Source organism: Camarhynchus parvulus, chromosome 7 (assembly GCF_901933205.1).
Source record: "Camarhynchus parvulus chromosome 7, STF_HiC, whole genome shotgun sequence".
In the NCBI taxonomy this organism is placed as follows: Eukaryota; Metazoa; Chordata; class Aves; order Passeriformes; family Thraupidae; genus Camarhynchus; species Camarhynchus parvulus.
The window spans coordinates 11,402,996-11,428,727 of record NC_044577.1 but is presented as its reverse complement, the minus strand read 5'-3'; the positions used below and the strand labels follow the sequence as shown (position 1 = coordinate 11,428,727).

General features: G+C 39.6%; 1 protein-coding gene across 1 annotated transcript in view; it reads left to right on the top strand.

The window, feature by feature from the left end:
* The window catches only part of ALS2 (alsin Rho guanine nucleotide exchange factor ALS2), a 37,572-nt gene extending 13,253 nt beyond the window's left edge, over positions 1–24,319 (top strand). Inside the window, exons 9-34 of the mRNA XM_030952406.1 lie at positions 235–411; positions 1,955–2,126; positions 2,518–2,698; positions 4,378–4,443; positions 6,907–7,069; positions 7,851–7,982; positions 8,216–8,344; positions 8,656–8,726; positions 9,082–9,148; positions 9,438–9,640; positions 9,784–9,849; positions 11,248–11,346; positions 11,862–12,026; positions 14,119–14,230; positions 14,532–14,609; positions 14,721–14,854; positions 16,781–16,948; positions 17,214–17,331; positions 17,872–18,029; positions 18,751–18,873; positions 19,362–19,538; positions 19,918–19,963; positions 20,470–20,531; positions 21,175–21,324; positions 21,579–21,675; positions 23,033–24,319. Coding sequence (XP_030808266.1) covers positions 235–411; positions 1,955–2,126; positions 2,518–2,698; positions 4,378–4,443; positions 6,907–7,069; positions 7,851–7,982; positions 8,216–8,344; positions 8,656–8,726; positions 9,082–9,148; positions 9,438–9,640; positions 9,784–9,849; positions 11,248–11,346; positions 11,862–12,026; positions 14,119–14,230; positions 14,532–14,609; positions 14,721–14,854; positions 16,781–16,948; positions 17,214–17,331; positions 17,872–18,029; positions 18,751–18,873; positions 19,362–19,538; positions 19,918–19,963; positions 20,470–20,531; positions 21,175–21,324; positions 21,579–21,675; positions 23,033–23,071 — 3,153 coding nt within the window. The 3' untranslated portion in view covers positions 23,072–24,319. The remainder of the gene's footprint in view (positions 1–234; positions 412–1,954; positions 2,127–2,517; positions 2,699–4,377; positions 4,444–6,906; positions 7,070–7,850; positions 7,983–8,215; positions 8,345–8,655; positions 8,727–9,081; positions 9,149–9,437; positions 9,641–9,783; positions 9,850–11,247; positions 11,347–11,861; positions 12,027–14,118; positions 14,231–14,531; positions 14,610–14,720; positions 14,855–16,780; positions 16,949–17,213; positions 17,332–17,871; positions 18,030–18,750; positions 18,874–19,361; positions 19,539–19,917; positions 19,964–20,469; positions 20,532–21,174; positions 21,325–21,578; positions 21,676–23,032) is intronic.
* Positions 24,320–25,732: the final 1,413 nt, after the last annotated feature.

Sequence of the window (25,732 nt, the reverse complement as noted above, 5' to 3'; positions counted from 1 at the left end):
GTAACAGAAAGGCAAAAAATCAGCCATTAGAAAGAAAACTGGAAAGGGTTTTCAGTATATGTGCTAAGAGTTTATTTTTTATGAGACACTGAAGCTGAAAAATTGGCTGCTTATTGCAGTAGTTTGTCTTGGCAGGTGAATTATGTGCATGTGTGACTAGAAGAGTTATGTACTTTCCTCTCCTTCAAGCTTTGGGTGATGATTTTTAATGTCTTCCTTTCTCCTGAATTTTAGGTGTGTGGTGATGGTATTTGGACTACAGCAGCAGGACTAGATTATTCTCTCTTCTTAGCAGATGAGAAAGACTTCCAGCCTGGATTATATTACTGTGGCCAGGAGACATCAACAGAAAATAATTTGAATGAAAATAGCTGTACTAAGAGTCCAGTTTTGTTAGTGGCTTGTAGTAAGGTGAGTGTTATTTCCCTTAAGTCTGTACAGATCATACTGGTGCTCTTAGGAAGCAGCACAGTGCTGGTGGTTTGATGAGCTTTAAGGGTGTCAAGCCACAGGGTTGCTTCCTAGTAGTCAAACGAGGAGCACATTGGATGGGGGGCAGAGAGGAAGTCAAGTTAGTATTGTTCTCTCCCCTGCCTTCCCTTCTGTTTGAAGGACAAGGAGGTGTTTGTAGTGTGTTAGTCCATTTCCTTCCATCTGTGCGTGCTGCAGAAATGCACTCTTGTATCGTGCTCTGCTTCACCAGTCTTCGTGCCCAGGCTTCAGTGTTACTGCTCTTCACTTGCTTGTCTCTCAACTGGCTGAGGCCATGGGCTGCTCTATTCTGTTACTCCATTCTGCCTCTTGTTTGTGACTGGGCAGAAGGTCCCCGTGAGTTCTGCACCTTCTCCTTCCCTACCCCTCCCTTTCACATGAGTGCAGAGGGGGATCTGATGTCAGTGGGAGACAGGAGGTGCCCCTACACAGGTCTTTTCATGAAGCTGAATCTTACATGTGCCTTGAGGTTGGCATGAGGTAGCAGTGTGAACTCTGATTGCATATCCTCTTCCAGTTCGTGTGTGGTTTCAGACCAACATGAGTTTAAGGTAACAAAATGGGAATTGTGAGAGTAGAGTGTGTCTTTGTCTTAGCTCCTCTGGGTATGACTGCTATTTCCCTAAATTGAGCAGAAAAGCTGTTTGGGAAGTGTTTTGAGGAGGGACAGAGATTTAGACACTGGGTCCATGTCTGTGCATGCAGACACACACACCTATATGCCTTCTGTAAGGCTGTTGCTAGCCATTCCCTTCTCTTCAAGGGTGACTGGTACGCTCTTGCATATAAGAATTGGTTGCTTGTTGAACAACTTTGGCTCAGTGTTTCAAAGGAATCCTCTATTTAGCAATCAAGGAAATAAAAGCAGAGCTCAAACTCTGAATTACTCACTTTTGCATGTGAGCCAAAATTAGTGAGGAACCACAATGCATCAGTGGCACTTGGTGCTGACCTTAGATAAGAATTTTGCTTTGAACTACTGTGGAAAGCAAATGTTAGGAATATTGCAGTATCAATAAACTGGACTTTTATCAATAAATTGACATATTCCAGGTCCAGAAAGGACCTGTCTAGAGCACAGTCATAGTTCTAATAAAGTATATTCTTCGTATTTAATAGGAGAAATGTATGATGTACTGAATTTGAGGCCACTGTCTCTTAAACATGGAATGGTTGTATGAGCCACCTTAAAAGGTGATTTATTTATTTAATAATTTTGGTTCTGTCAGGGTCAGGAAAATGAACAGCAGTGGCTATAAATGTATCTTCAGCTTTTGTCATTCCTTTATTAAGACAGTATTGAATGGGTTGTTTGTCACTGAAGGTAATTAATGCTTACTATCAATTACCATCACTTAGCTCTGCAAAATATGCTTTATTTGCATTACTCTATTTTTAAATTGGAGTGTAAAAAGAAAAGCATTAAAGCTGCTGTTTTTCTTTTCTCTTTTTCATCTTTCAGATAGGGTACATAAGCAATGTGATAGCTGGTGGTGACAACTGTCTGGCCTTAGTTGACAAAAACGTAATGGGATATATTGCCAGTTTGCATGAGTTGGCTGCTACTGAGAGAAGGTTTTATTTCAGACTGAGTGAGATCAAATCTCAGGTTCTTAGACCTCTTTTAGGTTTAGGTAAGACCTTCTTTTAATGTTTTCCCTGATATTGTTTCCCCTACATTCCACAACAAATTTCTGTTATGCAAAGTTTAAACCTAATAATATACTTTTGAGATAAAACAAAGCTCTTGCTTTCTCCCCTGTTTGGATGAAGAGGTGAAAGACAGTTGCATTTTGACATTGTTCATTCTGTTAATATTTGCACTTTCGTGATGGTTTCACCTGAAATATCTTCATTATTTGAGCTGTATTTAGTCTAAAACTGTTGAATTTCTGATTCTGGATAATGTATCCATGAGGTGAAAGTGCTGATAAAACATCTAAATTGCACCATGTTGAGATTCTATCTGTTAATGGGTGCTGCTGTTTGGTAAGGTAAGCTAAATTGCTTTCTGGTCTGTTACAGATAATTTGGGCAATGCAAATGCAATCCAGTTGTTGCAGGAAATGGCAAGCAGGTTCAGCAAGCTGTGCTATCTCATTGGTCAACATGGAGCTTCTTTAAGTAGCTTTCTTCATGGAGTAAAAGAAGCCAGGAGCTTGGCCATCCTGAAGCATTCCAGTCTCTTTTTGGATAGTTACACTGAGCAAGTATCCAATTCCCTCTCATCTTGAGTCTCTGCAGGCTTAATCTACTGACTGCAACAAGCCCTGAGTTAAGGGAAAGTAGGTCATAAGGAAAGCTATGTGACTGTTGCATTGTTGTGGTTTAGAAATGTGTGGAGTTTTACACAAATGGATTCATTTTGTAGTGAGATGTATTTCCAAGTCTTCACCAGTGGAGCACATGAACAGTATCACCTTCCTTTGTGTAAAACTCTGGGTACAAACTCTTCTTTGGTTGCTGCCTATAAGCCTGAATATTCATGTCTTATAAAGAATCTTGTAGTATAATGTGATAAGATTTACCATTGCTAGGCTGCTAATTAAAACTACCTGTGGGGGTTTATTGAGGTTACAAAATGCTTTTTCAGTAGTCATTAACTAAAGATTGTCTTTCAGACAAAAATTCTTCTGTCCTCATGCCTGCTAAACAGCTGGCATTACACCTGTCACCCAAAAGCTGGAGCTGCTTTAGTACTGAGAATTAAGTCTGGATTTTCCTACTTATTGTTTTTATTGGCTTAATGCATTTGGGAGAGAAAATCTATGCAGTCAACCTGTTTTCTGTCTTTCCTGTCAGTAACTTCTAGTTTCTGGACAATTTTATTTAAATGTGACAGAAGTCTCATCATACTTAATACTTAAAGTTTTTTGTGAAAAATAATGGCTTAACAGAAAGTTGAAAAGTGTTGTATGTGAATGTAGCCTTGGTTATCAGATATCTGAAAATATCTAAGGAAAAAATTTTGAGTTGTTATGCAGTAGTTGTCAACTTTGTTATGCAGTAGCGATTTGAATGGACAACTAGTTGCACATTTTTGAACACAGGCACAACCAAGAACATTTTTGCTAGGTCAGTGATGAACTTATACTGTATCACCCTAAAAGTAGCTTTCATCTTTGTTTATCATATAGATTGTTCATAATTCTAAATATGTGTTTTCTCATTTGCTTACTTGGTCTACAACTCGAATTTTCCTTGCAACCTGGATTTTCAAAATTGGTTCTCATTACTCAGAATAGAAAATTTTAATTTTTTCTTCCTCAAAGACTGAAATACCTAATCTCTATTCTCACTACTGCTTGTCTTCTGCTCTTCCACTTTGCTCCCTATTGCTTACATGTTTTTATGTGTATGGCATCAGAGCCTTGATGTTACACCATGAGTATCTTTCAAGGATCAGTCAGGCAACACAAGTATAATCTGTTAAATGGGCTAAGCAGAGACCTCTTCCCTTGGATAAAGGTTGTTTGGTTTTGTTTTGTTTTTTTAATGATGGTGGGGAGAAGTCATAGAATGTTGAATAGCAGGAAAAGAGAAAATTCCTCTCTTGAAATTTCCATCCTGACTGTGATTAGCAGCTAGTAGTACTAAATGATTCAAACAGGTGGTTTATTCTGTACACACCCGAATCTGAGAGAAACAAAAAGCCCTCTGCATTGTGCTAATGGCAGCAGATATGTGTAGTAATGCATGTTCAGTGCTCCATGTGGAAGGTGAATGCCAAGTGTTCAGTAACACTGAGTGTTCCTCAAGTACTGTATAACTTGTGTAGTAAAAGATATTACAGAGGCCATCATAAACTCTTGGACATTTCAACAGTTGCTGCTTTCCGGGATATTTTCATTTTGTAATTGATGATCTTTTTCTTCCCTATATTAGGTATTGTACTTCAGTAGCAAACTTCCTTGTAATGGGAGGATTTATGCTCCTTGCAAAGCCAGCAATGTAAGCAAACCTTTACCATTTGTGGATATTTTTATCAATTAGCAAAGAACTGTAAAGAATGGAGAGTGTGTGTGTGTAGTAATTACCATGCAGAGACTTGCTGTCAGCATACTTGAGTACACTAATTCCTTTTCCTTCAAATAAAGAGAAAGTTACCTCCTCTTAACTGTGATAAAAATTTAGGTTAAAATGCTGCTGAGTTCATTTAGTTCATCTTGAAGGTGGAGAAAGGAGGAAAAAAAGCTTCTTATTGGAAATTCCTTCAAAGAAACATAGAGTTCAAATCATGATTTTTTAAAACTTTAGATAAATTAGGTTAAATGTTCGTCATTATTCAGTGTTAATGTTTATTCTTTTAAATGTTACTGTCAAGAATACCAAAGAATATTAGCTCCAGTAGATTAGGTGAATTCATTTCATTTGAATTCTTTAAGTTTATGGAAGTGCTTTAAAATGATGCAAAAATAATATTTCTGCATGTGCATCTTCTCTGTCTCTCGAGGTTTCTTTGCTCTGTTTCATGCCTAGATGCTGTAAGTGTGAGGAAAGAATTCTATTTTAAGGCCTGAGACAGTACAGTTGAGGTTTCCAGATCCTGAAGCTTTTTTCTCATTTCTGTAGAGTTTTTGCCTAGGAAATAAAATAATCACACTGGGTCTCACCCTAATGCTTTGAAGAACTTGTTGTACTGAGGGTAATTTTTAATTTGTCTGTAGAATTGCTGCCTTTCCTTCACAAGTTCTGTAACTGGGAGTAGTTCAGTTAATGTTCGTGGAGTGCTTTGAATGCAGTGTAAATTATGGTACTGGAAGTTCTTGGAAACGCTGCTACCTAGGACGAAGAATATTCTGCCCTCTGAGGATCAGTGCCAAAGTATAAATACAGAATCACCCTACTGAGACAATGAGAATCTTTTTTCATTGGTCAGGATTTTTAGGGTGACTTAGAGGAAATCTTAGTTCAAATATAAGCTTGTTTATAATTCATACTGAAATCACCCAGTGCTGAATTCATCACATCAGTTGTCACTGCTGGGTGTCACAGTTTCTCCTACTGCAACCAGGGTCTCATTAGGTAAATAACACTTCAGGGAAGAGATGTTGTACAAGTTTTGTCCTGCTTCTTGCAGAGGAAAGTTAAGAATATCTTTGCTGCTAATGATGAATTTCCCCCCACTCCTTCCTGGAGGGGTACTGCCTTAAATAAATGGTTAATGATGTCAGCCCATCTTTTATGGATGTTCTGCAGCATGAATGCATTAGATGTAGTCCTGACTTTAAAAAAAGTGCCAGCTTCAATGGGAGTCGCCATAGTTGGCAGGTTTTTGAGATGTCCTGTTTTAAAAGAGTAGACAAGCTGTAGTGAGTGTTGTCTGTTATTATTTGGTGCTTTTCAACAGAGAAACCTCCATGCAAGGATCTCAAAATTAAAAATAGCAAGCTGTCCAGAGGCATAAATTTAAAATTAGGAAAAACAGTCCTCTCTAAAGAAGACTTTATTCCTAAGGCTTGTTCAGTAACAGAGTTCTTAAGTACCACTAGCAGACCTGGACAAGGTACAGTAGTTTGTGTGACATGGCATCTCACTAATCATGTAGCATTCTTAGGGAGTCTACTGTGAACTCTGATCTGTTTTGCTGTCCCTGGGGCCTGTTTTCTCAGCCTCACCTGATTCTTGCAACTTGTGGTTTAAATGTTTCCCAGCTGGATGTGTTTCAGTGCACCTGTCCTATGTGCCTGCACTGGTGAGCACACACATACAGCAAAGGAGAGGGAAAAATATGTGTGCTTTCCTTTTAATGAGGAAATCCTGGGTTTGCATGCTAACATACTGTTTTCAGAATCATTTCCCTCTTCTTCTCTGAACTAGATTAGTTCTCCCTCTTGGAAATCAGACTGAGGATTGAACAGATTTCCTGCCTTTCTCTGAGGTAGGATGTAATTTCTGTAGTTAGGGGAAGAACTGCTCAGTTGCCTTGAACAACAGAGGGAGAAGAAATAATTTCAGTATATTTAGGGAAGTGCACTAGAGCAAAGTTAAGATTCTTTCAGGCCTTCTTGCATGAATCAAGAGTGCTAGAAACTTGCTACTCTAAAAGCAATGGGGATGTCTTTCCCACCTGTTTGTTCTTTACTCATCAAGTGGTAAAGAGGAAAAAGGCAATTGGTTACACTCCAAGTGAGCAACATAGTCAACCTCCTTCAGCCAGTTTGACTGAGTGTATGAAATTAGAAGTAAAAAACAAGTCTTGTGTTGCAGTTTTAGCTACATATCTTTATTGCTGTACTTCCTCAGACTAAATTGTAAATAGATGAATAAGCAGCGTGCATTTGTCCTTATTTTTATTGGTTTATGATAATTCAAAAAGGGGTGATCTGGGCTCATTTACATGAAACATCACTGATGTCTTAATGTCTTTTTTCTTCTCTCGTCCCTCTGTTTCTCAATGGTCCCATAATTTAGGGACTTCTTGAGTAAAAACCTGGAGCTGTTACTGAAACTGTCTGAGAAGAATGAGGAAAGCCTTCAGCTAGTAGAAGTTTTGAATGCTCTGTTTTTCATGCCATTTGGACGACTTCATAATTATGCCAGAACTTTGCTAAAGCTTGCCACGTGTTTTGAAGTGGTAGGATGGTTTTTCTATCTATAGTGCAATAAATAAACACATGAAACTTATAGCTTGGAAGTGACTGTGTGAAGCAAATGCCAGGTAATTAAAACCAGTTTATTCCTCAGAGGAGCTACTTCAAACTTGTATTTGCTGCAGGGAAGATCTTGGAGATTTATTTGCATAATCTTACACCACCTGCACAAATCGTGTGACAGGTAGAAACTTGTTATTCTACCAGAGCTTGTTTGTGTGACTGAGTGCTTAATTGCAAATATATTGTTTTGATGTTTGCCTGTTGCTTTTCAGTTTCATCTGGCATCATTGCAGCTACCCTTGGCTGTAATACTCTACAAAAAACACTACATATATATTAGGTAGACTTTTACCACCCATTTAGATGTGTATAATTACTTTGTTTTGAAATAAAAGATGACTAAACAGGCACAGTAACTACTTGTACATTTAGCCCAATATTGTAATTAGTAATTTAGAGTATTGTTCCTGCAATTACAAGCACTACTTCTGGGACAGCTTGTTAAGCTGCAAGAAAATAGATCATGTAATTGTGTATTAATCATTCTCCATGTAACATTCAGGGACCACCTTGTGATTTTGAAAAACTATCAGGACACTAACAGAACATGTGACCAAGAAAATAACTGTCTGCTCTGTTTATTACCCAGACCAACTGTCGTGCCCTTAGTGCTGATTTAATAAAATGAGCAGTTGTATTGCAGCTTGGTTGGTGGTGTTGGTACAGGGGATCAGCAGCTCTGTCTTACTGTGTGCCCTACAGGCATCTCCAGAATACCAGAAGCTGCAGGATTCTAGTTCATGTTACGAGAATCTTGCTGTTCATCTTAGCAGAAAAATGAAAGAAGCAGAATACACCCTTGGCTTCTGGAAGACCTTTCCTGGGAAAATGACGGTATGGTGATGATTGCCAGTCCATCTGCAGCTTGAATCTCTTGCTCTTAGTGTCTGTGTCTATTACTGATGCTGCTGTCCCAGTTGCACTTGCTGTGTTTTCCAGCTGGTGTTGCTGTAGTGCTCTTTACTTTGGAAAGGTTGGGCCTTTACTGTATAAGACTAAAGCACCAACCTTCAGTCACAGTCAGTGAGGAGTGGGATTGTGTCATTTTGCTGTTGACCCCCCTGCAGGACTCCTTGCGGAAGCCCGAGCGGCGTTTGATCTGCGAGAGCAGCAATCGGGCCCTGTCCCTGCAGCACGCGGGAAGGTTCTCTGTGAACTGGTTCATCCTCTTCAACGATGCTCTGGTACATGCTCAGGTGAGCCAGCTTGCAGCCAGCAGCAAAACCTTTTCTCTGCTTCAAACAACATCACATATTTTTCATATAGTGAAGTTTTTCCAGTGTAAAAATAAATCTAAAACTATGTGTCTTTTTAACATTTGATTGCATTGCCCTGTGACTGCCATGGTTTCTGTTGGCTGTTGCTTGAAGTAAAGTGGTGGAAAGAGTCCCTAATGCTCATTTTTTCCTAGTTCTCAAACAAAGGGGAAAAATAAACCATTTGGAAAAAAATGGGGCCGGGTTAATGGATCAGTAACTGGTGATGTTTCCCTTCTCCTTTTCTACAGTTCTCAACACATCATATCTTTCCCTTGTCCACACTGTGGGTAGAAGCTCTTTCAGAAGAAGCTGGTAATGTGTGAGTAGTCTTGCTTGTGATGCTGAAATAGTCTGATCTTCTGGGAGAGATGATGAGCATTTTGTAATCAATTACTGTGAACTTTGAGTGGAATGCAGTGATTGTAGCCACGTCTACCCTTTTTTCTTGTTTCAGAAAATGTATTTCTGTGTCTTAAAAAAAAGTTGTGTAAACATCAGAAAGAATAAGGTGGTTGAGAGGGAAGCAAGTCTTCTTTGCTGCTGCTTCTTTTTATTGCTAACTTAAAGGGAATGCTAGCTGGGGTAGGGAAGGGAAAACACAATATCAATGCTCTAAGAAACCTTGGCATTTCAGGATGGAATTTCACAGATGAAAATACCTTTCCCCTGTGTAGGAACGGGCTGAAGATTACAACACCTGAAGAGCAATTTGTTCTTGTTTCTTCAACACCACAGGAGAAGGTGGGCATTTCTACAAATTTGACATGGTTTTAGTGATACAAATGAGGCTTTTTTCCCCTACTGTGAAACCAGAGTGGGAGAAGGATTGCCTGAGTATTCCCCAATAATGAAATCTTTCTGCAGCTGAGTGTGCAGGCTGGCTGTACATGGTGCCTGAGTGTAGCAGTGTTACAGTGCACAGCACTGTGCTGAGCAGTGCCAGTGGCATGATTGTGCTTGCTGTAAAGGTGAGAGCCAGTGCAGAGACAGGTGCTGGCTAAATTCTGTCATGAACCACTTTCTGTTTCAGACCAAGTGGCTGAGGGCAATAAGCCAAGCAGTGGATCAGGCCCTTAGAGGGACTTCTGACATGATTCTGTATGGAACTGGTGGGAACGTGCCAAGACAGGAACCTCCTATTTCTCGCAGTGCCAAATACACCTTCTACAAGGACCCTCGATTCAAGGATGCTGTTTATGATGGGAGGTGGCTTTCAGGAAAACCCCATGGGAGGTAAAAGCATTGGAATGGAGCTGTTAAAACCAAAATGAAGTGGTTGCTGTAGCAATAAGTAGACTCACTCACAGAAAGTATTTGTAAAGTGCAAAGTGAACTGATTATCTTACATATTTGCATGGGTTTGTATTTTTTTCCAGAGGGATCCTAAAATGGGCAGATGGACGAATGTACTCTGGGACCTTCCGGACTGGGCTGGAGGATGGGTAAGAGATTCTAACTACTTGTGGAGCCAGGCAAGAAATACTTTTTGTTGTAGGAGAAAACAACAAAACCTTTTTAATTAAAGGTTTTGCAGTGAATCTTACTGGCCTGTCTTACAACATAGTGATGCATCTTTTCTAGTGTTTTCTTTGCTACATTTCTGGTAGAGCAAAGGTTTAGTAATTTAGAAAAGAGACAAAATCTTGAACTGAGACTTCAGGGTTTGGGTGAAAACTAATGAGAGTATGTGATCTTGGTGATGAAGATAACTAGTACAGAGGAGACTGAAAGTAGGCTGAATGGAAGGTCTGAACATTATCATGTTATCTGGTGAAACAAATAAAACCACTTGAAAATAACTCAGTGTATTACACAGCTTTGAATTAATCTGTGGACTTCATTGCTAAGAATCTGCTTAGAACACTGTTGAGGCTGAGAGATCAATTTTTTTCCAAAGGCATTTTTATATGCATCTTGTGAGCAGACATGTCTGTATTGGGCAGGATAAAAATATGTGAGAAGTCTCATTGACTTTGGGATGTATTTCCAAAATACTGGGTCGGAGGGGAAATAGAAATGGGGTCTGACTACAGACAGCTTTTTAAAATTCCTCTTGGCTGTTGGTATAATGTCAAACTATAAAGCAAGATTAGAGCTTTGCTCATTTGCAACTAAGTAACTAATCCTGGAGATTTTAGGGTTGTTGGAGATGGAAATACCGCAAACAAGTCCCAGCCAGAAAGAAATGGATTAGTATTTAACTGTAATTGCTGAAATTATCAAATATATATATTTGTATTTCAGCATACATGTTGTAGTCTCAGCAGTTAACAGCAATGTCATGTTGGGTGGACATGTTCTGAGGAGAACCTTCAGAACTGGATTTTGATCTCCTCAGGAGATGAAAATCAATAAATACAGTTGTGTATCTCATTCTTTTCAGGCATACTGAAACTGTGAATAATTCCTTGTCACTGAGCATTATTGGAAGCTAGCATCTTTTGAAAAAATCTTTTCTATAGCAGTACATGCCTTTATCTTTCCCTGAAATAGAGTGTACTTGGAGTATCAAGAGCTGAAGAAAATAGTATAGGTAGAAGCAGTCTTATGATTTGAAAAGACTCATGGCCTGGGAAAAACACTGCATTGTGGCTGTGAGAGCAGTATTTACAATATGTCACAATCAAACAGGAGAGAGCACTATGGACTAAATTGACCATCTAGTGATGCTGGAATTCTTGCTTTCTCATAAAAACTATCATCTGTGACTGCTGTAGTTAAAGATGCCCAAAAATGAGAGAGAGCATTCTGATTTTAGGATGGCTATGTGATTTGTATCTGCTCTGTTAATGAAATGTGTTGGTGTTACAGCTGCTTGTGTTCCATCTCTGCCCTGGCAGGTATGGGGAATACAGAGTGCCTAACAAAGCACTGAATAAAGAGGACCATTATGTGGGATACTGGAAGGAAGGCAAAATGTGTGGGCATGGAGTGTACAGGTAACTTGTGGCACTTGTGTTGCTGGCACTGCATGGCTGCAGGAGAGCAGGGCTGATGCTCTGACCAAGGCTCTGTGTGTAGCTTCCTTACATTGCAGACTTGTGGTTGTGGTTAGTGTGGCTTATTTTGCTTTGCTCACAATGCAACTTGTACAGTGGTCAGTTATTAATGTCTGCTCTAATGTTGCTGCCAACTGCCAATAAGAGAGGATTCTTTATTCTGAGAGATAAATTATCACCTCCAATGGCCTTGCTTGTTGGGCAGAGAGTGGCTTTAAAACAATAAAGCATCGAAAGACTTGCATTAAAGGATCACTTTTATCCCAGACATACTTTAACTGTAGTTGCTGTTTGGTGTGGTTGTAATGCAATTCCTAGAAGGAAAAAGAGAGGGTTTGTCTGTCTGGGGGAAGCACCCAGCAAAACAAAGCAATGAAATACTCCCAAACCAGCCCCCCAGCAGAGCAGTAGATGAAGGACTCTTAGCTGTTCCTGTGTTGTTGTTGCTGTTGCAGCTATGCCACGGGTGAGGTGTATGAAGGGTGTTTCCAGGATAACATGCGGCACGGGCACGGGCTGCTGCGCAGTGGGAAGCTGACCTCTTCTTCTCCCAGTATGTTCATTGGACAGTGGATAATGGACAAGAAGAGTGGTTATGGAGTTTTTGATGATATCACAAGGTAATGCTTCACAAATCCTTAAAACCTGGGTATGACATGCAATTGCAAAAAGAGTAGGAAAGGATTTGATTTGTGAGTACCAGTAATAGTGCATGTCTTTTTTTTTTTCTTTATTGCTGGGCTTTCTGGGTCTAGGAACTGCTTTTTGGTGCTGCTTCTAGAGTGAGTGGTGGATGGATTGCACTGTTTTTTTCTGTCTTGTTTTCTGTCATACTTCTGCCTGAAATCTAGCTCTGAGTATGGTGTCTTATTGAGGTGCTGTGTTCTGCATGTGCTGAAAGTGTTAAGAATTCATGAGGAGTATTCTTTCATCTCAGGCCTATGAGACTGGGTTCTTCAGTGGCAGATAATGGTGCTCATGAATTTCAACTCATGCTCAGGTTTTCCACTGGCTTATTCTGCCCATGCATTGGAGGGAAGATGCTTCCTCTCAGGGCAGATTACTGAAATGATGGTCTCAGAGACAGACTTGCCCTCAATATGTGCAATAAATGAACCCTGAGCACACATCAATATCATCTGTCTTTCAGTCACCAATTTAATGGTTGTTTTTCTGGAAAGAGCTTTTGGTCAATGCCCAAGGAACTGTTGTTGGTTTAACTGAGTGCTCACTTGAAAAGCCAAGCAGGCAAAAGTCTGGAGTGTAAAGAGATGTTTTTCTGAAACAGAGCTGTTGTAACATCTCTAGGTATTTCCTCATGTTGGTTTTGCACCTAGTCTTGCTCAGGGCTGGCGGTTGTTCTTACCCTGTGTGTCTGCATACTTTCTTTTAGTAATTTATTTTCCTAGGACAAATAGATACCAGCTTTTCTTGCAAATCCTCTCGCCTCCAGAATTTGTAAATGCAATGTTAGTTCATGGTGAAGGAGGAGTGTGGCATTTGCTTTTCACTCCAGCACTACTCAAACATGAGTGAGCTGCCTTGATGTAGTTTTGCTCCTGGTCTCAGGGAGGTAATCTGTGTATCTTTGTGACCTCAGGATTTGTTTTCTGTACTTATTCTGCAGCCCAGACAAAAAAGGAATAACTGCAGACACTATTGCCTGCTGTCATTTTTGCAAAACAGTTTGAGCAAGTGGGACTTTGAGTTTCCATCCCAGTAACTGGGCATGCAGAATCTCTCTCCAAGGGCCCTTCACCCAGCAGAGGCCTCTGTAGTTGGCAGGATGAATCATCAGACAAGCTTCCTGCCACCCTATGGGACCAGTCAGCTGGGAAACACCCTGAGCTTAGTTTATTGGATGGGCTTTCTCTCTTTACTATAAACAGTTTTTCCTGGGTACATTTCAAGGAAAATGCTTGGTAACAAGCAGAATTGTATCAAAGCAATCACTAGCTTCCCTCTAAAAGCAGAAAAAAAGGTCTTGAGAAGTTCATTTTTATTAATTGCATGGGGAAAATGTCACATTCTCTTTCAGAACAACTGGAAAAATAGATTGTTTGGAAATATTTGGGATTTGCGCTAAGTTTCAAACAACTCTAGCCTGACATCTGTGCACTTTTATATAAAGAAAAGTATTTTAAATAGTCTGAAAGGGGCTGATGTTTATTTGTAAGCAATCTTTAATAGTCTAATAAATTTTTTATATCGTGACCTTTGTTAGGCTGTTATACAGAAACTTGGTACAATATTGTGTTTCTTCAGAATATTTGTACTCTTAATATTTCAGAAATGTTATGTATGAATTTCTAGGTCTCTATCCTATTCCCCAAGAAGAACAGCTTGGTTTCTTTTGATTTTTTATTCTCTTCAGTTTGAGCCATCAGACTTTAGGTAAAAGAAATAAAACTTTGGCAAAACAAGCTTCTCAAGTTCCTTGGGGCATGCAGTGGGCTTAACAGGGCTGCAGCACTGTTTCAGCTCATCAGCTTGCTTGGAAGTGGCCAAATTGAAATGTGAATTGGGAAAGAAAGTTCACTCTGATTTATTTGTATCAAAAAGAGTCTGGTGAACCTAAACTGACAGACCCAAAGCAAGTGCTCTATGATGCTCTTCTGATGATTGCTGTAGTGGTCAGTGTGGCTGTAAAGCCAAAGAAAGACTAGAGATGTACTATTTAGGCTCTGTTTTTCCCACTTCATTTTTCTTTAGAGGAGAAAAGTATATGGGCATGTGGCAAGATGATGTTTGCCAAGGCAATGGTGTTGTGGTTACTCAGTTTGGACTGTATTACGAAGGAGCCTTCAGCAGCAACAAAATGATGGTGAGTTGGACACCAGACCCTGGGCTTAGGGACTTCTCTGAGTGTGGCAGCTTTGTGAGGCAGATGAGTGTGTGTTAGGCTGTGGAAGGATACTTTCTGTTCTTCTAATCTTTTATTGCCCATGCTTTTAGAATTGCCTTTATTGTCCCTGCTCTGTTTTACCTAGGACTACTTCGGAAAGAGCTTAGAAATTACTATTCGCTAAGAATTAATAACAGTTTTTCTAAAGTGCATCTTTAGATTTGTGGTCTGCCCTTCTGTTATAATTACTGCTTTGTGTTCTTTATGATTCTTTTTGTAGGGGACTGGAATTCTGCTTTCTGAGGATGATACTGTCTATGAGGGGGAATTTTCAGATAACTGGACTCTGAGTGGAAAGGTCAGTATTGCAGTTGTCACTTGTAAGCTGTTAACCATCCAAGAAAATAAAAAGGGTGTCATTTGGTTCCCAATGGATTTTAGTTAAATATTTTTATTATCTTTTCTCAAGGGAACACTGACCTTGCCAAATGGAGATTATATTGAAGGTCTCTTCAGTGGAGAGTGGGGATCTGGAATAAAAATCACAGGAACCTACTTCAAACCTAGTTTGTATGAGAATGAAAAGGACAAGCCTAAAGCACTGTGAGTGTTGAATAATAAATAATTATGATTTTAAATAATAAATACAGTTCAGTATTACTTAGGAACAGAACAATTGTCTTTTTTCAAAGACCAGTCAAAAATACTTCTTCCAAAGAAACAGTGAAAACATTTTGAAAACATTTTTTCTCTTTCTTCCTGCTCAAGAAATAAAGTAAGATAAACATTCTGTTATAGTTATTCTTGCTTTAATTACTACTTGAATATGCAAATAATGGCATGAAATTACAGGACAGCTGATGTGCTGCTACTGTGTCGTAGCAGTCTCAATTTTTTTGTTTATGTTGGAGCTGATTGATAGAATCTGAGTTCACAGCTGCTGCTGACTTCTGAGCTCTTGAGAAAGACTTCAGTTCCATTAGAATGGCTGAGTTAATCACAGACCTCTCTGCCTTCTGCCAGTTACCTTGTTAGCAAATTAATGAATGAAGTGTGTCATTTAATAATGCCAGTGGGGATATATTTGGACAGAATTGACTAGATCCTCCCCCTCTTCCAAACAGTGTGTAAGAAAATAGAAGGTTGCTGATTTGCAGAAGAGCATTTTAATACCTTGGCAAAGATCACTTTGTAAAGTATCCATAAACCCCTCTGTATAGCAGATGCCTTAGGGCAATTTGCTTAATTCTTTCTGGGGGAAAAAACCAAAACATGTTAAAGTTCTAATTTATATATCTTCGAGTAAAAGAAAGTGAAGTAAAGAGTTGATGGGAGATGTTGGTATGCAGTAGCACCATGTAATAGTTTAGCAATTGCTGTATGGGATCCAATGTCTTGGAAACGTGCTCTGAAATTTCAGATTAAAATGGGAAACACAGCTCTAATATTTTTACATAGATTACTTGTCAGTTGGCTTCCTGAAGCTTTTACTGGTAATTTCTTTTGACAGTGCTGACACCTACAAGAGCATGCAAGTTAAGCAGGGCCTCCCTGCTGAACTGAACACTTGCAGCCTTTGCAGCTGTCTGCTTTTTACCCCAGTAGGGAGTCTATGAATAAATGTATATACATATTTTTGAGGATTGCTTGTGAAATAAAGGTTTCATCTGTCCTCTTCTGACTGTCTTCAAGTTGAAAATCTTCTGGTATAATTTCTGAAAAGGCTTAGAGCCTACTTTTTCTGCTTTGTGAAACTGGCAGCATGGAGAAATTACCTGCGTTGCTAGTTCCTGTCTCAAATGTGCTGGAAGAAATATTAATGAGAGGTCTGACAATTTCTGACACTTGATTTAAATCAACATAGACCTGTTAACCCTGACAGCACTTACTTGTTTTGAGAAAGCTTTTCAAAGCCGTAAATTTCATTATATGTCTGAGATATCTTTATCTATCTACATGCAAAGAAGAGCTATTGGTTTTCTTCTGGCTATAGATGATCCCTGAGCATTGTCTGGCAGTGAAAGGATGCCTGAGCTGGTTTTGCTCTCTATCAGCACATCCCTAACATGCCCTGCAGCATTATCTGTAGCTACTACTTCAGGGTCAGAAGCTGTGTGGCCATCCTTGGTATTTATGTGGGTAGCTGTGCTACTTGTACACTCCAGGACAGTGAGATACTTGGGACTTACTTGTGCTGTGTCCTTGCTACACAAATGTGTCCTGAAACTTCTGAATGAATACCAGTGGTGAAGATAAGCACTAGCCCTTTGTTGTACTATTTCCTGGAAGGCTGCAAGAAAGAGTAAAACTAACAAGGTTCATAGCTGTTCTCTAATATAGGTATTAGTAGTAGGCTCTAACTTTATTCTTAGTGATAAAACTTGGTTCACAGTAGAGTCTGTTAAGTTTCTCAGCTTTTGGTAAAACAGTGTGAGAGATGAGATTGACATTGGCCATGGGTGGTTTTCAAGCTGAATGTGTTGTTTCATTGCTATTTGATTTTAACAGACCCACTGGTCATTTTATTAGGCGGAAGCTTGGGATCCTGGCAGTGTCCCCTGATGAGAAATGGAAGGCAGTATTTGAAGAATGCTGGAGCCAGCTTGGCTGTGAGAGCCCTGGCCAGGGGGACAGATGGAAGGCTTGGGACAACATTGCGGTGGCTCTGACCACCAACCGACGGCAGCACAAAGACAGGTTGGCTCCTAGAAAATGTATCGCCAAGCAAAAGAGGATGGAGAGGGAAACTGGAATTGCGCTCAGCTCTGAACTTGAAACTCTGGCTGTAAAGTTTTAATTAAAACTTTAATTTTAAGTTTTAATTAAAATAACCTTACTGCTCTGCACTACAAACCCTTTCAGGGACATGCTGATGTTTATTACTAGTTGAGTTGTTAATGTCAGGGGTTTTTCCCCCATTTTGGGTCTCAACCTGTACAATGTCTGTCTTTTTAAACTGCAGCCCGGAATTACTGAGCCGCTCACATACTCAGACACTGGAAAGTTTGGAGTTCATTCCACAACACATTGGTGCCTTCACCCTGGAAAAATATGAAAATATAAAAAAATATTTGATAAAGGTATTGTGACTGAAATTCTCACATAATAAGGCATGGCAAGGCATGACAAGCTCACTTTGTAATAGCTTTCCTAATTACTTCCATATTTGCACTCTTGTAATCCATAGTTCATACTTGTTCATCACTTAATATATTGAAGTCCACATCTAAGACTAAAATCATTGAATACCTAATGAATGCTCTCTTAAAGTCACTTTCTGTTCATTTACCGTTTTCATTCTTTAATGTTGGATCCCAGCAAAGCATCTTGAAATACTTGCTAATTTTTGCATGTTGATTTTAAGAGTACTGGGCAGATGACTAGTCCAAGTAGTAGCACAAGTTCTTGTACGGTCTTGACTCCTATAAATTGTGTTTAGCTGACACAGAAATTTTATAATCCAAATGGGAATTTGTTAAATATAGCTCATTTTTGAGATATCTACAATATTTTCTCGAAAGCCTGTTGTTGGATCTCTCACCCATCTGTTTTGGATTCCATTTTTTTAACTTGTCTGCTATTGACCTATCTGACTGGCCAATTAATATACATTGTCTCAGGCTTGTGATACTCCTCTGCATCCCTTGGGCAAGCTGGTGGAAACACTGGTGGCTGTCTACAGGATGACCTATGTTGGAGTAGGAGCAAATCGACGACTGCTGCAGGAGGCTGTAAGGGAGATCAAGTCCTACCTCAAGCGCATCTTCCAGCTGGTCAGGTAATGAGACTCATTTCCAAGTCAAACCGCTGCTGAATTCATGAAAGCTGCCCCATGTACTGAAACTGTCTAATGTTGTACAGTCCAAAGGTGCTGGCATTGTTATTTAATTTTGGGAGTTGCTTGTATTTTCCTATCTTTTTAAAGAGTCTTGAATATTTTGTCAAAAATGGAAAAACTAAACTCTTTACACCTAGTGTGTTACATCCTACATTGTATTTCAAAATGTGGCTGTAAGCAGCTCACCTGGAATATGGATCTACAGTGTCTGTGGTGTGCAAAGACAGTGTTCAAAGGGTATAGAACACTAGTGAGGATAGAGAATGCCAGTGTATTCCATAAAGTTCTTACCAATATGGCATCAAAGTTCTTACCAATGGATGAACAATCTTCCTATGAAGAGCTGGCTTAGATTCTTGAGAGTAATTACAGCTTTAATTGTGTCCTGCCAGTCTGAAAACAGAAATACTCCAAATTACTAACAATTAGAAACCTTGTCTGGAGGGAAGTGATGTTAATGTAGGAAAGGTGTCCTTGGAGGGGTTGGCATGCCTAAGTTTTCCTTCAGGAAGCTGGTACTCTATGTGTGCTAGCTGTGCTGTCTTAGCCCACCATGTATTATTTTTGCTGTCTTTTTTCTCTCCCATCTTGCCTTAGTGCTGACATCTGTGGAAACGTGTTGATGTGACCTCAAATGCTGTTCCGTGTGTTGCTTTTTTAGGTTCTTGTTTCCTGATCTCCCGGAAGAGGGCAGCACAATTCCATTTCTGACAACGGAGCCAAAAGGAAGGCGATCGTTTTGCAGTGGGAAATCTGATTCCAGATCAGAATCTCCTGAGCCAGGGTACATAAAGGAAAAACAAATAAAAACTAACAAAGCATTTGTTGCATTTTTTTTTCTTCTTTGGGGGAAGAAAGATAAACAATATTCAACTGATGGATCTAAGCAGTGGTTTTTCTTCCCCTTGGGTTCTGATGACAGATTCTGATAAGCAAACTTCCATGTTATGGTTGTAATAAGCATTTCATGCTTGTCTGTGCAGTGGTTCTTTACTTAAAATAAAACTTGCTTTTGTCTGTTACTGGTAAGCAAGTTAAGGCTTGGGCCTGGGCTTCAGAAAAGTATTTTGAATAAGAGCACTGGAGGTAATTTATAATCTTATCAGAGTTGCTATTTGATGGATTTGTACTTATTTTTTTACTCTTATCCCTCATAGAATAGGTTTGTGCTATATGAAAGATTTGTTCCAATGATTTTCATTCAATTTTTATAGATAATTAGGTTTTTTATGTCTTCCTTTGCAAACCACCCCTTCTGGTTTTTTATTGCAGCTATGTGGTAACCAGTTTTGGCTTGCTGCTCCCTGTTTTACTGCCACGTCTCTATCCCCCTCTGTTTATGCTCTATGCCTTGGACAACGAGCGTGAGGAGGACATTTACTGGGAATGCGTTTTGCGCCTAAACAAACAAACTGATCTGGCTCTTCTCAGCTTCCTTGGAGTGCAAGCGTGAGTACAACAAGACAAACTGGAACAGGTTATGGCATGTTATTAGGTAAAGCAACTAAAACAAAGCCCTAGTTTTTGAATGTATTTTCTCTGATTTAAATGCATTTAGACATGTCTTCAAGCTAATTAGAAGGATTGAGAGTGAATCAGACCTTCCCTCTTCCAAAATGGGGAGATGGAAGGTGAGGGAAGGAGGTAAAGATTGATGTTGCTCCAAAATCAGAGACATTTCAAATTACAGTTTCCTGGGTACCTGTGGGAGGTGTAGTTGATCCTGGAGGAAGGGCTGTTGCGTCTCAGAACATGATGACTTCATTCCTGTAATGCGAAAAATACTTTAGGACTGTTTTCTCAGTGGACTGTGTTGGGTTTCTTGCAGGAAGTTTTGGCCAGGAACTGTGTCTATCCTTGGAGAGAGTAGAAAGGTATGTTCATTGGGCCTTGTTTACGTGTTTTGCCAAGTGACTCTTTCAAGAAACTGAAATCATCAAAGTGATCAAAGAATTTTTGGCCAGGCTCTTTGCTTAAGATATGCCATGTTACTGTATTTCCCTTAACTTTGCCTACTATTTAAATACTATAGTAATGACTTACCAGGGGCACTGGACAAGATGATCCCCAGAGGTCCCTTCCAGCCCCAGCCATTCTGTGATTTCTTACAGTGGCCATCAGGCCAGCTTTGTCACTCACTGGCTGACTTGGTAATGAATTCAAGAGACCTTTGCTTGGTCTCCAGTTATGAAAGTGTGAGAATGAAAGTCTAGCAAGGAGATTTTCAAGCTGTTTAATTAAGAGAGTTATATCATTATATACTTTCTAATTAGAAAAAATTTATAGTTTACATTCTTAATCATTATCTTGGTGAAAGAGGCTCAACACTGAACAGTGGGGGTGCTGAACCTGCCTGATAAATCTTACCATGATTACACAGGTATCATCAAACACAAAAGATGCCTGCTTTGCCTCTGCTGTTGAATGTTTACAGCAAATCAGGTAATTCTTTGTAATTTGTCTTTCAGTGTTACACTGTTCCTGTTGTAGTAGTATCTGGTTTGCTTGACTGGGACCCGTTCCATGTTACCCTTTTTTGTTCACCTTTGTAAGAGAAGTCACTAAGATGTTTTCCAGTTCTGAGTAAAGATGCAATTTCTCCTGCTGGGGAATGAAGTGTTGCCTCATAAACACGACTGGAAGGTGTCTGTGGGGCGCCATTGAGAATCAAGGGCATAAAGATGTCTATCAAATACACATATGAATTTCCAAACAGGTGTGGTCAAGTGACCTGAGCATGGGAGGCTTTTCTGTGTCTGTTGTGCAGACATTTAAGAAATTGGAATATTTTAGAAAGGTTTTTAAGAAATAAGGAGTATTTTAGAAAGGAATTTTCCCCCTTTTACTACTATATTAAAACACCATAAAAGTGTGAAGAGAGTCTCCCTTGCAGTAGCGTGCCTTGGTGTGGTGCTTGTAACCTGGGTACTGTGCAGCCTTGGCAGGCCTGGCTGCTGCAGTGTCAATGTCTGACTGACCTCCATGGGCATGGGGAGGGCCATGCTGGCCAGCAAACCCTTCGTAATTTAGATGCAGATCTCTCCGTGCTTACTGTTATCCTGGTTTGCTTTTGCTCTCCAAACAGTACCACATTTACCCCAGCTGACAAGCTGAAGGTGATCCAGCAGACTTTTGAAGAGATCTCCCAGAGTGTACTTGAGAGCCTTCAGGAAGATTTTCTGTGGTCCATGGATGACTTATTTCCTGTTTTTCTCTATGTGGTGCTACGAGCCAGGTAGGCACCAAGGGTGGCATCAGTGATAAGTGAGCATAGGCAGGACAAGGACTTCTGTGTTAAACACTCCTCTGTTTGTTATAGGATTAGTTACTGGCTTTTGTACCTATAAATTCTCCAATTTGACTGTTTACTTTGGTCTGAAAAAGTCTTGAACAGTCTTTATTGTGAAAAGGCCCTGAATTCAGAATTAAGAAACATTATACTGGCAACCTGTGTTCCCATGTTCACTTTCCCATTCTCACATGTGGCAGGATAAGGAATCTGGGGTCTGAGGTGCACTTAATCGAAGACCTGATGGATCCCTATCTCCAGCATGGGGAGCAAGGCATCATGTTCACTACCTTGAAGGTATGAAAATTATTCAGAGTTATTAAAGGCTTTCTTTGGAAATAATCAGCTTTTAGCAATGAAGGTCAGCTTAGGACAATTATATGAATATTAGGCTATAACTTCTTTGACTTTAACTGAAATTTTTTACTAGGATAGGCAGGGAAATTTAATGTAAAGCTTTAGCTAACCTCCTAATTGCAGGTACCTCTTAAGAAAAATGGTGTAATGAGCAAATGTGGATTACTCAAAGGTAATATTGGTTACTGTTGGAATGTTCTAAATGCTCACCTCTCATTCTCCTGCAACTTAACAAGCCTTACTCTCCCTACAAAAATTGAAATGAAGTGCTTCTTTAGATATTAGCCATTCCATTAAAGTTTAAGTCTAACATTACATCAAGACTTTCCAAGAATGCAGTTTTAGGGGAAAAAAACCCCACTCTGTCACTCTCCACATTTTATTAAGTATTCTTATCTTTTTAAGTATGGGAAGAGAGTGTGTTTGGAAGAATATCATGTTATAACTCAGACATTCATAATGGAAATACCTTGTTTTGGTACTTCAAAAGTGTTTATCATGTGGATCTTGGGACAAGTCAGCAGTGTGGAGCCTTTTAGTGGTGTTGTTTTGGAGGGAGGCTGTTAATCTCAAACTTAAGGAAGAATCTTAAACTGAAGTGTTAGGTTATCATGATTGTATTTTCTGTCTGTGCAAACTCAAAATAGTTGAGTCCAGAGGATTTTTTTAAAGACCTATTAGTTTCATGTTACAAAAAAGGAAGGTTTGCATTGGTTCAAATTTACTAAGGAACCTACGTGGTGGAAGCCAAAGTAGAATCTGATTTTTCATGAGTGCAAATGTTGTCTGAGACATTTATATTAAGTTTCTGATCCTGGCTGACCTGACCCAGCATATTTGAACCAGCATGAAGAAGTGAATAACTCTCAACAGGCAGAGTGATGGAAACCTTTGCTTTTCACTCTGAGTGCTTTTGAAATGTTTCATCCCTGCATCCTTGTCCTGTAAAAAATATTTTCTATTTTTGAGTCCTTCTGTCAAAGTGCAAAGAGAGACTTGTAACCAAAAATATACTTTCATCTTGGCATAGCTGGGAGCTGTGAAAGTATGAAGTCCCAAATGGTGCTATTTTGCTTGATTAGGTGTTGGATGTAATTTGTACCTTAGTCTCCTGTTGCTCATTTTGCTAGCTTATGTATCAGGAGGTTCTCATGTGTTGAGTGCCACTGTAGCTTCACTGCTTGTAGAGAGCCTTGTCCTCCATTTTCTTGCATAGAAAAAAAAAATCAACCTTTTAGTGCGTGATGCTTTGCTGTGAACTGGCACTTGTGCTAATCTGGACTTTGTTTTAATTCAGGCATGTTACTACCAGATTCAACACGAAAAGCTTACCTAGACCATCATATACAACCTGCCTCTGTGGGATAATCTGCTCAGTGGGACTTCACTAATAACCACTTCTTTCCTGAAATGACCCTTAGAAAATACTTGGTTATAGTTCTGCTGCTACAGATGAAAATATTCAGTTTTTTCTTCTGAACTCTCAGTTCTAAGATTCAACTGAATCAAGACTGCAGCCAGCTTTCTGTGAAGTGGTGATGAAGATAAAGACTTGATTTGTCAAGTACCTACCAAGAAGAAATGCTTTCCTATTCTAACAGAAGGATAATTTACTCCTTTTAAATTAACCGTGCTGCACAAAGGCATGGCATCTACATAGAACACATGTGAGAGTCTGGACCGCATGGCTTCCAAAGCAGTGGGTTTGTTTTTATTATTCCTGGTTTGTCAGCAGAAATGTTTAAAGGGAATGAATTGCACCACAGAACCATTTGGTCTTCCTGAATTAAGCTGTATGTTTGTTTATTTAAGAAAATAGAAATATGTTAGTATTTGTAATGGGTGCCTATAGTGTGTTTGGTGATAACGGTTTTGAGGTCTCTATGTTGAACAGCATTGCTGAATGCAGTATTCATGTGCTGTTGTGGAAATAATCACACTGTTATGGACTTCCCTATTTACTAGAATTGTAAATATACAGGCATTTACCATTCTTTCTGTTTATGAAATAAATAAAAGGCACTGACCACTTCAGATTTTGGCACTGAATGAAATGCTGTGCAGTGTTCAGTTTGCTTACCCTGAGGACAGATGCTGTCTCTGTCAGCCCTTGTGGGCTGATGGAGAGGTGAGAAGGGTGAAGGGTGCTCTTACACAGATGTGCTAGGTTGACCTTGGTTAACACCAAGTGCCCACCAGGCTCCTCTCTTGCTCCTCAGTAGCAGGTGATGTCTGGTCCCTTCCTGGGAAGCAGGGCTTAGCATGCAGAGCTGTTGCATCAGAAGCGAACTCCTGGCACCAATGCCAGGCTCTTCCCACTGCAGGGAAGCTCCTGGGCAGTTCACCCCACAGGCTGTGTTGGGGTGGCTGCTCCAGTGGGTTTGGAACTCTGCTGTCATTCGCGGTTCTGCCTGTGCCGAGCCAGAGCTGCCTCTGAGGCAGAGCTTCAGTGCTTCCATGCTTCCCACTCGGAGCAGGACACATTGGGCTGTCTCTCCTGGCACCAATTACAAGGTGTTCCACTTTGGGAAAGGTCCCTGCAGTCCCTTAGCATGATCCTAGTCACACCTGCTGGAGCACTTCACCTCGGAGGCTGCAGAGAAGAAGTCATTTCCCTGGGGAATCTGTGAGAGTGTGTTCTGTGGTTTATGGCTAACTTCACTTATACCAATAACACTGGTGGTTAACTAGAGTATTGTAGGTGCCAGGACTGACTCAAAAAAAAAACCAAAAACGGAGGGGAAATGTAGATTACAGAATGTTATAATAGCTTAAGTTATGTTAGACTCCATAGATAATGGTTATCATATTTTGAAGTAGTGGTAAAGGCTTGTATATTGGCATCTAAATGTAAAGAACCCATATGCCAAAATACTGTTGTGTTGAACAACAGCTGCAGTGTAGCAGTTTTCATAATAAAGTAAAAGTAACTGGTATTATCAAAATGATTTCTAGTTTTATCAGAGGAGGGGAAAGGGTAATTCTGGAATGATGATATTTAAAATTACTGTTAACTTGCAACATACTATAGTGATGAGAAAATATAGAGAGATGACTTCATGTTTACAAAACTTAGTGTTGGCTTAATCTTATTTTTTAAATTATACTGAATAATTCAAGGAGAGATAAGCAATAATATGAATAAAAGGGAAGCTATAAAAGCTAACTTGAAAAGGGGGAAGACACAACTAGCGGTGAAGAGCATAATGAAGGGGGATAAGGCAGAATTCAAACACTTCATCTTGCACTAGATGCAGCCTTTCCATGCAATCATCTCTTGTAACTCTGTGTAAAAAGAAATTAACTGAAGCCTGTAGGAATAGAACTGTCCTTTAAAATGGGGCTATCCTGAACAGCTGAGTAAATCAATGGCAATTTTCATCTGCAGAAGATCTGAATTCAGGATTTATTTTGCCTTTTGTGGGAGTGCAACCATGAAAAACAGATTTGGGAATGTTTTTTTTTTTCCTATAACTGCTTTGAATTAGCATTTGTTGTATTTGGATATTTCAGAAGAAAGAATTTTAATATTACACTTTGTTTCATATGAAGTCCCAGATTGATTTTATGCCTAAAACCAAAAATGTAACTAGAAATGAGAAATTCTTCTGTATTATTTCTGCTTTTCAAGAACAAGGTGTAGCTACAAATATGTAGCAACTGTAATGGTGTAACTTCATTGACTGTGAATGGTGCAAAGCTGAGAACTTTCAAAACCCAAAGGATGCATCTGCCTTTACTATGTATATAAACACAGAGAGAGGTATGTATGTATACACTCAATCTCTTAGAAAAAGTAGTGGTATCATGTATGAATTGAGCTTGGCTGAATTAGGGAAGCAGACAGTTTGGGCTGGATTATTTTTGGTCCTTCTGATATATAGCTCAGTTATTAGCTGAAGAGAATCCCTGGATTAAATGTGCTTCTGACACAGATTCCACTTTACAGCCGATCTGGGCTGGGATGCGTTAGGAAATCAGTACAGAGCAGCTTTGA